This window comes from Opisthorchis viverrini (genome assembly GCF_000715545.1).
Source record: "Opisthorchis viverrini unplaced genomic scaffold opera_v5_51, whole genome shotgun sequence".
NCBI classification, from domain to species: domain Eukaryota; kingdom Metazoa; phylum Platyhelminthes; class Trematoda; order Opisthorchiida; family Opisthorchiidae; genus Opisthorchis; species Opisthorchis viverrini.
The window spans coordinates 1,458,211-1,471,542 of record NW_008751707.1 but is presented as its reverse complement, the minus strand read 5'-3'; the positions used below and the strand labels follow the sequence as shown (position 1 = coordinate 1,471,542).

Below are 13,332 nucleotides of genomic sequence, written 5' to 3'. Positions count from 1 at the left end.
CCCCCGCTTGACAACCCACTGACAGTGCTGGATTTATGCACCAATTTACCAGCTCGCGCGTGCAATGCGCAGCTACTTACCCCCTCCCTCCCCAATCATCGGTGAACGAAACTGTGGCAGCTACAACCAGTGTACGACCAGTACGCCGTTCTTACAGCTGACAATGATGGTGATGATGATGTACCTAGAGAGCGTAGTAGAGAGTAGCGCGGATAAGTGCACGGTCGGAGTCCACGCAGATATTCCAAAAGGAGTGGTAGGCAGTAATCGACCATCGCCACCCATAAATGATGGTAATGTAGTCTATTCGGTTCGAGTCAAGCGATTCCCGCTACTCCTAAAATAGGTCCAGAAAAGAAACAGCCTGTGACCGGCACATATCTGAAGTGGGAATCCTTCACTGTCCGCGCATCTCGTGTGTAACCAAAAATGGCCAACAATCGGACCAGTGCTTAGTGTACCTACATAAGCGTTCATCCCAAAAGTGGCTACAACGATGTGCGACCTTTTAGCCCGCGGTAAAAGAACACCTAGAGTGTCGTCGAAACTGACCCTGGCAATTTCAGAGCTACGGTATGTCGGAGCGTCGGCAGGAACGATAAACAAGGAGCGATGAACCTCTCTCGAGGCTCACCCACAGACTACCAAGGGAACAACGCATAAGCGACTGTCAGCGGGTATCCGGTCAAGCACAGACTTCCGCTTGATGAATGAACACAAAACTCACTCTGGCGCATCCAGCTACTGTGGCCTCCGCGTCACCAGGAACGCGAAGTGGCAAGAGTGCGTATTCAGTTCAATCCGGTAATTGCGTCCTGTACCCCTCTTTATGACAGGTAGCGTATATCGATGTACGGAAAATCCGACGAACGGACAAAGACCATGTATTGTCCTGCTTGGTTTAGTGTGCAAACACCAAAGACAATTAAGTATATCAGTTTTCATCTTTGAAAACTGAGCTTGAGAAGTTAGGGGTTATTACCGGATGGGAAGAAGTTGTAGTTGAGCGTGATGCAAAGCGAACAAATCGAATAATTCTGGTTACTGGATCTGCGAAGGGAGTATTCGAATTGAAGTGGGGTAGTGTAAACGAGGGAATACGTTTGAATGCAACGAAAATGGCGTAGGAGAGGTAGCATGTTTTTGGCTTATCTGTCCTGCTATATGCAGCAAATATGGCGACCCCGCTGACGGCCGATGTGGCTGGGCAGTACCCTTAGTTGTGACGTTTCCGGCAGTACGTGGGCTAAGATACTATCAGGGCGCCAACATATAAACGGGATGGCGATTAGGATCCTCAACCAAAGCCTTACAGCAAGAAAGCGGATGGGTTGTGGCATATTAATAGGGTAGTATAAGTTATTACGGAACAGATGGCTATGCTTATTTCCACTCCGTCTGAAGAACTGGGAGACTGTGCTCGTAGAATCTCCATCCACTGACCAGCCTGGTATGAGAAACTCTGCGGATGTCAGGGTGAAACCCAACAGCACAGTCCAGGAGTAACAGAGGTACACAAAGCGTTACACCTCGATAAGGTCCAGTAGCTTACAGCGAGCAACAGATGTCCAACTTGCAGTCGCACTATTTCAGCGCAACAAAGCACCTGGTCTGGTTCTCAGGCTGTCCAGATGGTTTGTATCCTGAGCTCTTCAAATGAAGTGATAGTCCATCGTGGCTATCCTAACGAATTAACTCCAAAGTATCCAATGCAAAAAGAATACCGATAGTATAAGCGCCTAGACGGTGTTTCCTATTTTCAAAAAGGATGCAGTGACATTGTACGAAAACCACCGTGGCCACAGCTTTCAAGGTGGTCTGCGGTATTATCGTACAAATGTTGATTCATCATCACGAGAATCACGCTGGGACTCGTCCTGGTTACAATTGCATCAATCATAAGTTCGCTTCGCGACGAGTGTTGGAAAAGTGCCACTCCTTCCAACGACCAATGATAGTGTTTCTCGATCTCAGATATGTTTTTGGCTCCGTTGACCATCAGGAAGTGTGGCGGTATCCGGCGATATAGGGTACCCCATTAAATTCCTGCCTCTTATAATGGTTCTGTATGTCTCTTCCCGTCTCTGCGGCGAATTCTGTCCTGAGTTGACTATGTCCTATGGTGTCAGGCAAGAATGTCCTCTGTCGCTGTTCCTCTGACTTCATTATAGATGTGCTTGGATCTTTACTTGCCTATCAAATCTTGGGGATCGAAATACTCCCAGGACGTCCGCTCACACACATTGAATACGCCAATGATATTACTCACCTGGGATCAGACACTTTGGAAACGCAAATTATTTTACATAATTCTGCTGCGAATTTCGGTATGCAATTCGCACACGTAATGTGTAAGATGCTAGTGCCAGATTGGGTGATTTCAAACCCAAACCATACTTTTGCAGGCGAGCCGGCGGATGTGGTAGATAAGTTTATTCATCCGGGTGTCTGCTTAAGCCCTGGTGGACTGGAAAAAGACGAAACTACTTCCAGAATTGAGGACCAGACAGCGGTTGCCAACCTTCAACATGTGGCACCGATGTGAAATCAACTTGACTCTCAAAGGCAGAGAGTACAATGCCGCGTTTCTAATCAGTTTTACTTTATGGAACAGAGACGTGGTCACTGCGTGTGGAAGATCTTAGGACGCTCTCCGTTCTCTTGTCGGTCGGGGTGAGATGGCTCAGTAGGTAGAACGCAAATTTACTGACCGGAAGGTTCGTGGTTTGAACCGACATCTGCATCTAGATATCTCCTGCATAGGCTTGGGCAACCTAGCAGTATCCCAGGCCTCGTGTCTCCCTTTGGTGACACAGCAGTTAGACACCGAAATGATACCACAGATGAACGATTTATCGGCTCCTCTGTTTTGTGAGTCTGGTGGGAACATCAGATCATTGTTACTGAGGTAGACCAGGTAGTTTTCGCGAGACCTTGACCCATTAGCACCAAGCGGGATTTCCAATCGGGTGGGGACTGTGTTGACCAAATCTTCACACTCCGTCAGGAGTTAGAGAAAAGCGAGCAACGTACGACTCACCATCTTGATGTTTCTTGACTTCAAGGGTGCGTTTGATGCTGTTGATCGGAGAGTGCTTGCTCAACAGAGTATGACCCAGACGTTTATGAACATGACTCCATCACTACATTCACATACGTCTGGGACTGAGAGCGTATGGAGTTCTGTAAAATCGGAGTAAACAGGCGACATCGTCCTCATCTTTGAAGACGAAGCACAAGCCCTGTTGAGTAAACTGACTACCATCATAACATCTCTCTGTGTGCGCCAAACATGCGATCACTGATTATGTACCTTAAAATTCGAGGAGAAACACATCTGACTTTGACGTTCTACCAGGGTAGATTTGGTTCTTACAGGAGTTGAATTGATGGGGGGCCAGCTGAGGTGTTCTTCAGAGCTCAGCTTATCGTTCAAGACGACCTTTCTAAGAATGAATTCAGGACCCATCTTCTTCGGAGGCCATATCGCCCACTCCTGGACCAGTTGATCGGATTAGCAGAAATAGGGTAGGATTGATCCCAGCTAAAAGAGCTGTTATATGTAGAAGCAAGGTTTCAGTATACAAGAAAATCGTTCGCAAAGTGGATTTGTTCATTTGAAGACAGTCCTCTTAACAGAAGCTTTCTCCATTTCTTCGGCTTTTGTGATCCACCAGGGTTCTCTTTCAGTCCTTAGGCCCCCAGCATTTGGCGTTTTAGGAGCCTTTGCGCGTCATCACAGTTGCATGGTTTTTCTGACTATAAGCACAGCTGCTGGCCGTGACGAGATTGTGATTGAATACTATGCAAACAACCTCAGGCATACAGTATCAACTGTGGGAATGACTTCTTTCACCCTTCAGCAATCAAAATATGCTCATTGCATCCTTCGAGTTCCGGAAGCTTATCAGCTATGGAGACGTTTCGCAGGTGATGTACTGAATGCCTTTGCATCATCCGACGTATTTCTGAGGTCTAGCGAATAGGTACGTGCGAACAGAATGCCGTGATCGGAGTCAGTAAAGCATCGGTGTTGAACACTGATGTCATGCTGTCGATGATGATGGTGATGATGATGATCCTAAAACAAGTCTCGTAGTGAAGGTCTCAATCGGCAACTGAATGTCTAATGGTCCCCGTCCACGGCCGGTTTGTATCTTATGGCCTACAACTCTGTGTGAGCGTTTGGGCTGAAAGTTTCTGCCTAGAAGTAAATTATGTTCAGTAAATGTACAGCCAATCATCCGTGCGGCAAGCGCCAACTCACAACGTCCGCGAAGATTGGGTTCCCCTGACCTAGTGAGCCTGGGCAATCAGATCACCTGTCAGAACCATGATGTGTTATTTGGTTGGTAGAAGCGACCGTAGCAAACGTCTATAAAATTGTCCTCTCAACCTAAGAGCTACCGTTCGTAGAATAGCATACTGACACGACAAACCAACACCACTTACCACGTCAATGAACTGAACTAACAGTGCAGGTGACTAACTGAGTTTCAGTTCAGTAAATCACACAGCCTTGAGGCTAAGCAACTCCCACACAGCAGATACCACGAGCCATTGTATTAAGATTATCAGATACCCGCACAGTGAAGTGCGAGAACCTGGATTTCTCCCCAGCAGTTTGAGGTGATCGAACAGGGGTCTTGTAAGGGTGTCAGTAGCAACACTGATGTTACTGTTTTTGACCATCCCAGTGCTACGTAGGAGCTACCGACAGATGGACAGTGTATGACCCAGCAACGAAGTTTGAAAACACTAGCCAGTGAACTGAATTGGGTGGACAACTGCTGTCTCCCTGGATGAGAACCCCGGGACTCAACTCACCAATGGTTGATGACACTGACAGAAACGATCCAGTCACGCAGTCAGTGGCGCCCGTGCATCCAGGCCATCCAGGCTACGTAACTAAACATGCCATCGCCTTCAAGGCTTGGCTGTATTGCCAGACTCTCCCACTTTTGTGTGATCGAAACTGTAGTAGCTAGAACCAATGTGCCCAGAGTATACGGTCTATAGCTGATAAATTGATTGATTGCTTTTCCTGACGGTAAAAAAAGACGGGATGTCTTAGAAATCGCATGTTTTCGCCCATCCACCACGATGTATGTAGCGAATATGGCGAACCGGTTGAATGCATCAGACGATGTGGCAGGAAGGTAATTTCGTTTGGGTAATTCATTGTATGTGAAGTGATACTATCAGGATGCCCAAATCTAGAGTGGGAGGATTGGGTACATCAGCCAAAGCAATCAGTTCAAAAGGCATGGGATCAATCTGCGGGCAACGATCAGGACACCGACGAACACACTAGTAAGCATCGCCGTACCACCGTATATGCACACACCCGTGCATCGTGAACACGCAAAGGAAAGGTCGCAAAAGTGTTTCCCCCGACTTTTGCTCATATTTGGGCGCCGAAAACTATATTGTCAGTCCACACACGCGGGCGCTCCACGGAAATTCTTGCAGTTCTCATTCAAATTCCACTAAACGACATCCGGGGACTGCTGCGAGAGCCTCGCAACCACTAAAATCTAAAACTGCAAGCCCCCAGCCCCGTTCTGTCAGAAGCCGGTGGACTCGCGAAAGATATTTTCATCCGGGTTGGGAAGACCAGAGCAGCTTTTGTGAACCCGCATCACCTTTGGCGTAGGCGTGAAAGCAGCTTCTCTGTCAAGGGTTGAGTTTACAATGCTGCGGTGCGCTCCATATTACTATACGGATCAGAAACCTATCCGCTGCGCACTGAGGATGTCAAAAAATTTTCAGTGTTTGACCATCGATGTCTTCGAAGCATTACCCGAATCTGGTGGGAACACCGGATCGGCAGTGCTGAAGTTCGTCGAATGGTTCCCCGGAAAAATAACTCACCCACAGTGGATAAACTGATCACACTGCATAGGTTGCGCTGGCTTGGACACTTGCTCCGTATGCCAGTCGACCGACCCCCTTCAAAGAGCTCTTTTCGCACAACCACGTGAAAGTGGAAACGAGCCAGAGGCGGTCAAACAATGACTTGGCAGCGAAGTATTAAAGCCATTACCAGCAACCTCAGATGAGCTGGTCCTTGCCGTTTTCCTGGATGGGGACCCAGGGCCATACCAATTGTTAGAGACGTTGTCAGACATGGCCCGGTCGCGCCGTCAATGGTACTCGTGCATCCAAGCTATTGCTTTCAATGCATAGCTCCCTTAGCAATCCCCCACTTGACAGTCTACCAACAGTGCTGTATTCACGCACTAATTTATCAGCTCCCGCCTCCAGTGCGCAGCTACCTGACCCACTTCCCCGAATCATCGGTGAACGAAACTGTGGCAGCTTCAGTCACTGTACGACAAGTACGCGGTTATTACAGCCGGCAATGATGATGTTCCGTCAGAAGTGACGTCCGATTGTGGACTCAGTAGCCACTCATGAACTCGATAGCCGAAGCCACAAATCTGGCAACAGTCTACCAGAAATTTCTACATACGCCGAGTTGGCCACACTGATTGTGGACGACTTGGGAGTCTAAATAAACATAATAGAACGACTGTGGCCAAACAAGTCACGGAAATTTCATCCAATTGAAAGGTTGCCTTCAAGGCACAGCCCTCTGTAAAAATGACCCACCAAAAGGAATACTCCTAGATGGTGCCATCCAACACACAGGGCCTCATAGAGGCACCTTGCTGACCAAACCGCGTCAGAAAGCCCAAGAAACCAAACAGACACATGTTCACCAAGAAATTATTGAGCTACGAATTTAGGCGTCCAAAAGGTGGTATTGCACAAGCTACAAGCAGCAGCCATCGAAAAGTTCGACCACGAAACGAAAAACTGCCCTCCCACAAAGACGGGTCCGCGCAAGCCGGACTACCGGGAGGCAAAACTTCAAACACCAACTCTCGGAAGCAACAAGGCAAGATAGCAGAATGAGTGTCCTCGAAGTCTCGGACACAAACTCGGCGTACATTAATTAAACCTACTAAACTCTCTGGTTGCACACTTCCGAGCTTGTAGTTGTGACAAACATGCCCGTATTAATGGACAGCTTAACCCAAACTAAGAACGAAGAGCTCATATCAAATGTCATGTTTATCGATTTCCAAAAAGCGTTCCATTGAGTTCAACACGTCCCATTACTGTAAAAGCTCGAGTCTTATGGGATTCAAGGAGGGCTACGCTGCATTAGGGCGTTCCGACTAAATTCCGAGTGAAAGTAGGCTCGGCCTACTGTTCTTCGGCAACATCATCTATTGGAGTTCATCAAGGATCCGTTTTGGAGCCACTTGTTTCTGATCTATGCCAACGACCTTCTAGTTGTCAATGCCTACTTCTCGTGGACGACTTGAAATGCTGGAGTTCTGACGCCGGCGCCCTCCAAATGAATGTAGACGCTGCAAATCAGTGGTTGCTTGACTGGCACCTTCCACTGAATGACGAAAAGAGCGTCTTTTCCATTCGTGACCACCTTCGTCGTGAGTGGACTAGAAGGCATAACGGGTATACGTACCAAAAAGGATTTTGGTGTAGTGATCCCTTCAAACATGCCCTTCTCAGTTCACCCAGAAAAATCTGCTTAAAAGTCATTCACCGTTCTACGAATGATCTGGCGCACCTTCTCCTATATTACTCGCATGGTGTTCCAGATACTCTATGGGGCCTATATCAGACCGCTTCTTGAATATACCAATCAGGTTAACTTAGGATGCAAGAAAGACGTAACCCCCCTGAGCGTTCCAACGAGCTGCTAAGAAACTGTTTGCCAGCCTTTAATCTGTGGACTATAGAACGCACCTCTCAATGTGGACTTTTTTCCCCTGGAATGTTGTCGCCCACGAAGAGACCCAATACTTACTTATACCCTATTTGAACAGGGCTTGGCCAACAGGCTTTTCACCGCTGACACAACTTAAACACGACAGACACGCAATATTTTCAAGCTCAGAACGCATTTCATTCAGCCACATTTTTTAAATTTCAAGTTGGTGCGTGGAGTAATCTTACTCTGACGGTTCTTCACGCTGTATCTAGTACCCAGTTTAAGGAACCTTTAGAAGTCCTCGTGCTGACAAGCTGTGTTCCGCGCTGAGGACTTACAGAGCAGTTGTACACCCTTTTTTAGCTTGTGCTTTCAGGGAAAGGACAAACCGGACCCGGGAAGTTTGAGCGGAAGCCCCGATCCTGTGTATCAATCTGTCAATATCCAAACTTGGGAGGCACTGCAGAATCCGCATTGTTGAATTGCGTTTTTCCATGGATATATCCCGTGGACCTGGAATATCACTATTACCACAACTTTTCGAGTCTCCATTTTTGTGACCTGAGGAGTTCATGAAAGGCTACGTAGGATTTTAATGACAAATAGGACCTTAATTTGGTTTATATGTACTGCAACAGCGTTCTTGAGTGTTTGTTCCAGTTACATTCCGTCTTTGCCTAAGGTGTAACGTTTTTTTTCGAATACATTCGCCAGCGACTTACATGGTCTCTACATGCATGTGATGAGAGTGTTGTTGACACAAATCAGTGATACCGAAAGGGCTATTCAGCGACTACGTATAACTATACAGTCGCAAATGAGGTATTATCGTGCAGATCCAATTTGTATGTGACGAACTAACGATAAATTGTTTCCGAGTTTGTGGAAGTAGCATCAGCCGTGGACCTGCAACATTTAATAACGATGGAAGCTGACTTGACAACATTCTTGAGTGAAAATTGCTTGGCCTCGGCATAACGAGGGTCAGTGATGTCAAACCCACGGTATTTGGAGAAACAAAGCTAAAATTGTACCAACACGATCCATATGGACAGCGTGGGTCGGAAGGTACGCTCAATAGCATACTTCAGGAATCCGGACCGACGAGAATCGAGAAGGATGAATTGTCACACCATCGCAAAGGCTTATATGTTCCCGCGAGCTTTAAAATCATGTCAGCCCGGCCAACAGCGCATGTGACCAAATTGTGTTGTCCTTTAAAATGATTCACTAGATGTGAACACAGTTAGTGTTGTGGGTCACTTCGCCTTTCGCTCACAAATTCCAGTCGAACTAGAACGACCAAACCACCCGTGGCAGAAATTTCGGACACGCGCCCTCAAGGCCAGTTCAAAGTGTAACGGATTCACGGATTGATACACAAGACCGAGACTTTATACGACGTTACCCGGGTCGGTTTTAGTCTCGTCAGTCACTGTCTGCCATTTACCTGAAAAGTGGAAAACAGTGAGGCACTGCTCTTTAAGTTCTCAACGCAGGGTAGTAAGCTTGCCTGCGCGACGACGCATAAAAATTTTGTAATTGTGCTTTGTGCTGGATTCTAGATGGATTCACGGGTTCACAGATTCACGGATTAATACACAGGATCAAGGCTTTTGCCCATGTGTCTTGGGTCGGTTTTGTTCTTATCGTTCAGCGGCTGTCGTTCACCTAAAAGGCACAAGTGAAAAAAGGGTGTAGCACTTCCCTTTATGTTCTCAGCGCGGGGCAGTATGCTTGCCAGCGCGAGGATTCGCATAAATAAGTGTCTAACAGTGCTTTAAACTGGGTTCTAGAAGGAGCGTGAACAACCGTCGGAGGAAGGTCATTCCACGCACCCACTACCCAAAATGAGAAAAAATTTTGTCTAATGAATGTGTGCGCTCTGAGCTTGAAAACCTTCTCACTATGTCCCCGCCGTGTGTTTGCTGGGTCAAAGGTGAAAAACCTGTTTGCCAAGCTTTTTCCAAACAGGGTATAAGTAGGAACTAGGTCACCTCGGAGGAAGGAGGTTAAGACCAGGTTAAGATCAGAAACAGCAGTGGCCCCAGGACGGATCCTTAAGGAACTCCGATGGAAACCGGTGCTGGAGAAGCGTAGGGCGAGCCTATTCTCACTCGGAATGATCTGTCTGATAGCCACGCCTTGATCCAGTGAATGAATTCTCCTTTAAATTCCGTACGACTCGAGTTTGCGGAGCAGCGGCACGTGTGATACCCTATCAAATGCTTTTGAGAAGTCGGAAAACATGACATCCGGTGTGGGTCGGATGGCCCTAGTTTAACACGATCAAAATGGATGCGCATCTCTGTGAAGTCTATGCGGCAGAAGCTTCTAATCCACGTTTTCTGTATAGGATTTCTGGCCCAGTGGCAGATTAAATCAATGTTTAATACACACTGGTCATTATGTCCCAGCGGAGCATTAATTATCGACAATGTCTTCTGCTGGTGGTTATCAAATCCAGGTGGGGTGGTGATTTGTCTGCGCAGTATCTGGTAACCTTGGGGACATGGTGAGTCTTAGTGCTTAGTTGAACGCCGCTTCGAAACGCCCATTTGATTCGACGCTCTGTTGCTCCATCCAGGAAGCATTTGGAGAGTTGCTTAAGGAATTGTTCATCTACCGGTGGACACGAGGGATAGCGATAAACCGCACTGGATAGAATCGGTCCTTCGCAACGGAATTCAAATACAATGTACACTACAAAAAGGTGAAGAAATGACATCAGAGAGGAAAGTCGCGATGGGCGCTGCCGCATGAGGCATACAGCAAGCCCACCGGCCCTCCCTTGTTTTGAGTCACCTCGAGAAACTGTGTAGCTGTCTATCGATATCTTCCGTCGGAGAAATCTGATGTCAGCCAGGTTTTTGTGGGCGAGATTATGGAAGGCTGTTCAAAGGCGTACAGATTCGCGGGCGAATACAAGTGATCGAGGCTCTTGCCTAAGCTAACTGTCCAGGCTTACTCTGATCGTTAAGCAAGAAATCTTGAGATTGGGAGATCGAATTGGATGGCATCATCCTGCCCGGCTTTTTGGTGTACCGCAATAATTTGTTGGGGAATCCATGCTTTACCTTTCGGGGCCCGGGCTATTGAAGTAATTCAACCGGCAGCAAATATGTGAGCGCAAGCTTCTGCACATACATTCGCATGCCTTATCACTTGCCCCATAGGCGCCGGTAAGGGTGTCTGGTACGATTTTGTTTTTATGTCCTTGAGGCAGGAGCTCGGGTTGTGTTCAGGGCACGGTTTGCATAAAGCGGCCATAATCCCGGATAATTCTGTCGATTTTTTCTCTGATGAGTCTGAACAACGAAGACAAATTCAGGGCCACGTTCGGAGTGAAAAGGTTTCGTGGATGCGACAATAGATAGAAGTCCGGAAAGAGGTGACAAGCAAAGCTAGTTTAATTGGAAGTGTCTTGATTCTTTGAGAGTGGAGGCTACGGTATATGCAGGGGTCACGACTTAGTTTTGAACGTAAAGACCTGGCCTAACTTCAAATGAAGCCTCTAAGATGGGGCTTCGGACGGCTTTTGCGGCAATGACTCACATATGACACGTTTTCGAGTAAGCCACTCAGGAAACAATGTAAAAGCCAAAACTATGCCCCGAGTACAATTTCTCGAACAATTATTCCTAGTACTTTGCTGCAGGCCCAATAAGCTGCGATTCAATGACCCGATTTTCAAAAAAAGAATGAAAAAGCGCACATCCACGTGACTGGTGGCAATGGCTGACGGAATTTTGACTGTCCCAACTACACCGTTCAGGATATGTGGATGTCGGCGTGAAGGCTGTACATGAGTTTGATTTTAGTTGTAATTACTAATAATATTCTAAGTCTCTGCAGAATTTGTGCTCATTGAATATCCCAGGAGTGTTTGGAGGCTTTCTGCCTTTATTCCTTCATTTGGTAACTAATTCCAGATGTTCTTTTAAACAGGCGTTGAAATTCATACCGTCCCCATTTCTTCAAGGGTCATCTAGAGAATGGAGTGTTCCTCGCAGGAAGCACCGAAATAATGGGCATTTGCAAGCTATGGGTCGGAGATCAACTGGGCTGTAAGCGTATGGAGACGGTCGCATAGCCCGTTCAAGAACAAAGGATTGTTGTTGGTTTGCTGACCGAACGCCTTACGCCCACCTGGGAGAAATAGTTCGAGCTAGTGACTTTATCAAAGTGGTGAGCATGGGTGCACACGGTCGAAAATCGTGACTTTTGCTCCCTTCCTTCGTTTCTTTTAAACAGGCGTTGAAATTCATACCGTCCCCATTTCTTCAAGGGTAATCTGGAGAATGGAGTGTTCCTCGCAGGAAGCACCGAAATAATGGGCATTTGCAAGCTATGGGTCGGAGATCAACTGGGCTGTAAGCGTATGGAGACGGTCGCATAGCCCGTTCAAGAACAAAGGATTGTTGTTGGTTTGCTGACCGAACGCCTTACGCCCACCTGGGAGAAATAGTTCGAGCTAGTGACTTTATCAAAGTGGTGAGCATGGGTGCACACGGTCGAAAATCGTGACTTTTGCTCCCTTTCCTTCGTTTCCCCTCCCAAAGAATGTGGCATTCGGAAATTTTACTTTTTTTATGCATTGTGAGATCTGAAATGCAAAACAACCGGGGGAATAAACGCATCGATAACCAATCGCGATGAAGTAAGTTGCTGAAGTCTACGGGGGACCAGGGGTGGAACCATTAGGCTGCTTGTCCACTGTTGGCTATCAATGATATGGACTGCAGAAGTAATCTTCTATCCCGAAACTTGCGTTTTCTAAATGCAAACTCGGATTTCGTTTGTCCAATTGGTAGCACTTTGTTGTTTCAACCATGTCCCTGAATAAAGATCGATCAACCACTGGTGCTTTCCAGGCAACTGAATGATGCGGGTGGCAAAAATTTAAGGTGCCTGCAGATCCCGCATACCCAGTACCGGGATAATGAAGGAGAGTGTCTCGACGTTTACCGTTGCGGGATACGGATCCCTAAGAGCACATGCAATCTTCTCCAAAACCGTTGTGCAGAAAAAACTGCGGTTTCACAATTTTCAATCTTATCACTGTGTTGCTGAGACTCAGCAAGTTGCGCGTTTGGTAATCCGATTTTCAATCCTTACGGCACATCACAAGACGATCTTTAATGCATAAGGGGTACTTATGTGGTATTTTCGCGTACAGAGGATGAAAGAAAAGCCAACGCTGTTCTGTGCCACAAGTTAGTGTTCCATAAATGCAACGGGCTTCCACAAAAATGAAGCAAAACCCGAGAAATCAAAAGCTAATAGGTTGAGGGCGTTTGATAGTAAGAAGTTCACGAAGCACCTGTTTTTCAGTACGGTTTTGTCTCATGGAACGCGGAAATGTCTCTCGTTGACCTCTCATCAACTTTCGCAACCGTAAGGTGACCAAGCTCTCCATTTCTGGCATCCTGTGAACCGGTTGTCAACCCCTCGAGGAGTTTTGTAACTTCAGAGCCCTGGAACGCCGTTGTGTGAAACGGGACAGTCTGAGATGAATACGGCAAGTTTCATGCTGTGGACATGAAACCATTTCTAGAGGTATCGAATTGGTATGTGGAGTAGTC

The 13,332-nt window shown here is 47.0% G+C and overlaps 1 protein-coding gene across 1 annotated transcript in view; it reads right to left on the bottom strand.

Moving 5' to 3' along the window:
• The window catches only part of T265_03535 (hypothetical protein), a gene marked incomplete at both ends in the record, with an annotated part of 4,208 nt that extends 3,923 nt beyond the window's left edge, over positions 1-285 (bottom strand). Inside the window, one exon of the mRNA XM_009168047.1 lies at positions 185-285. Coding sequence (XP_009166311.1) covers positions 185-285 — 101 coding nt within the window. The remainder of the gene's footprint in view (positions 1-184) is intronic.
• Between the last annotated feature and the right edge of the window lie 13,047 nt (positions 286-13,332).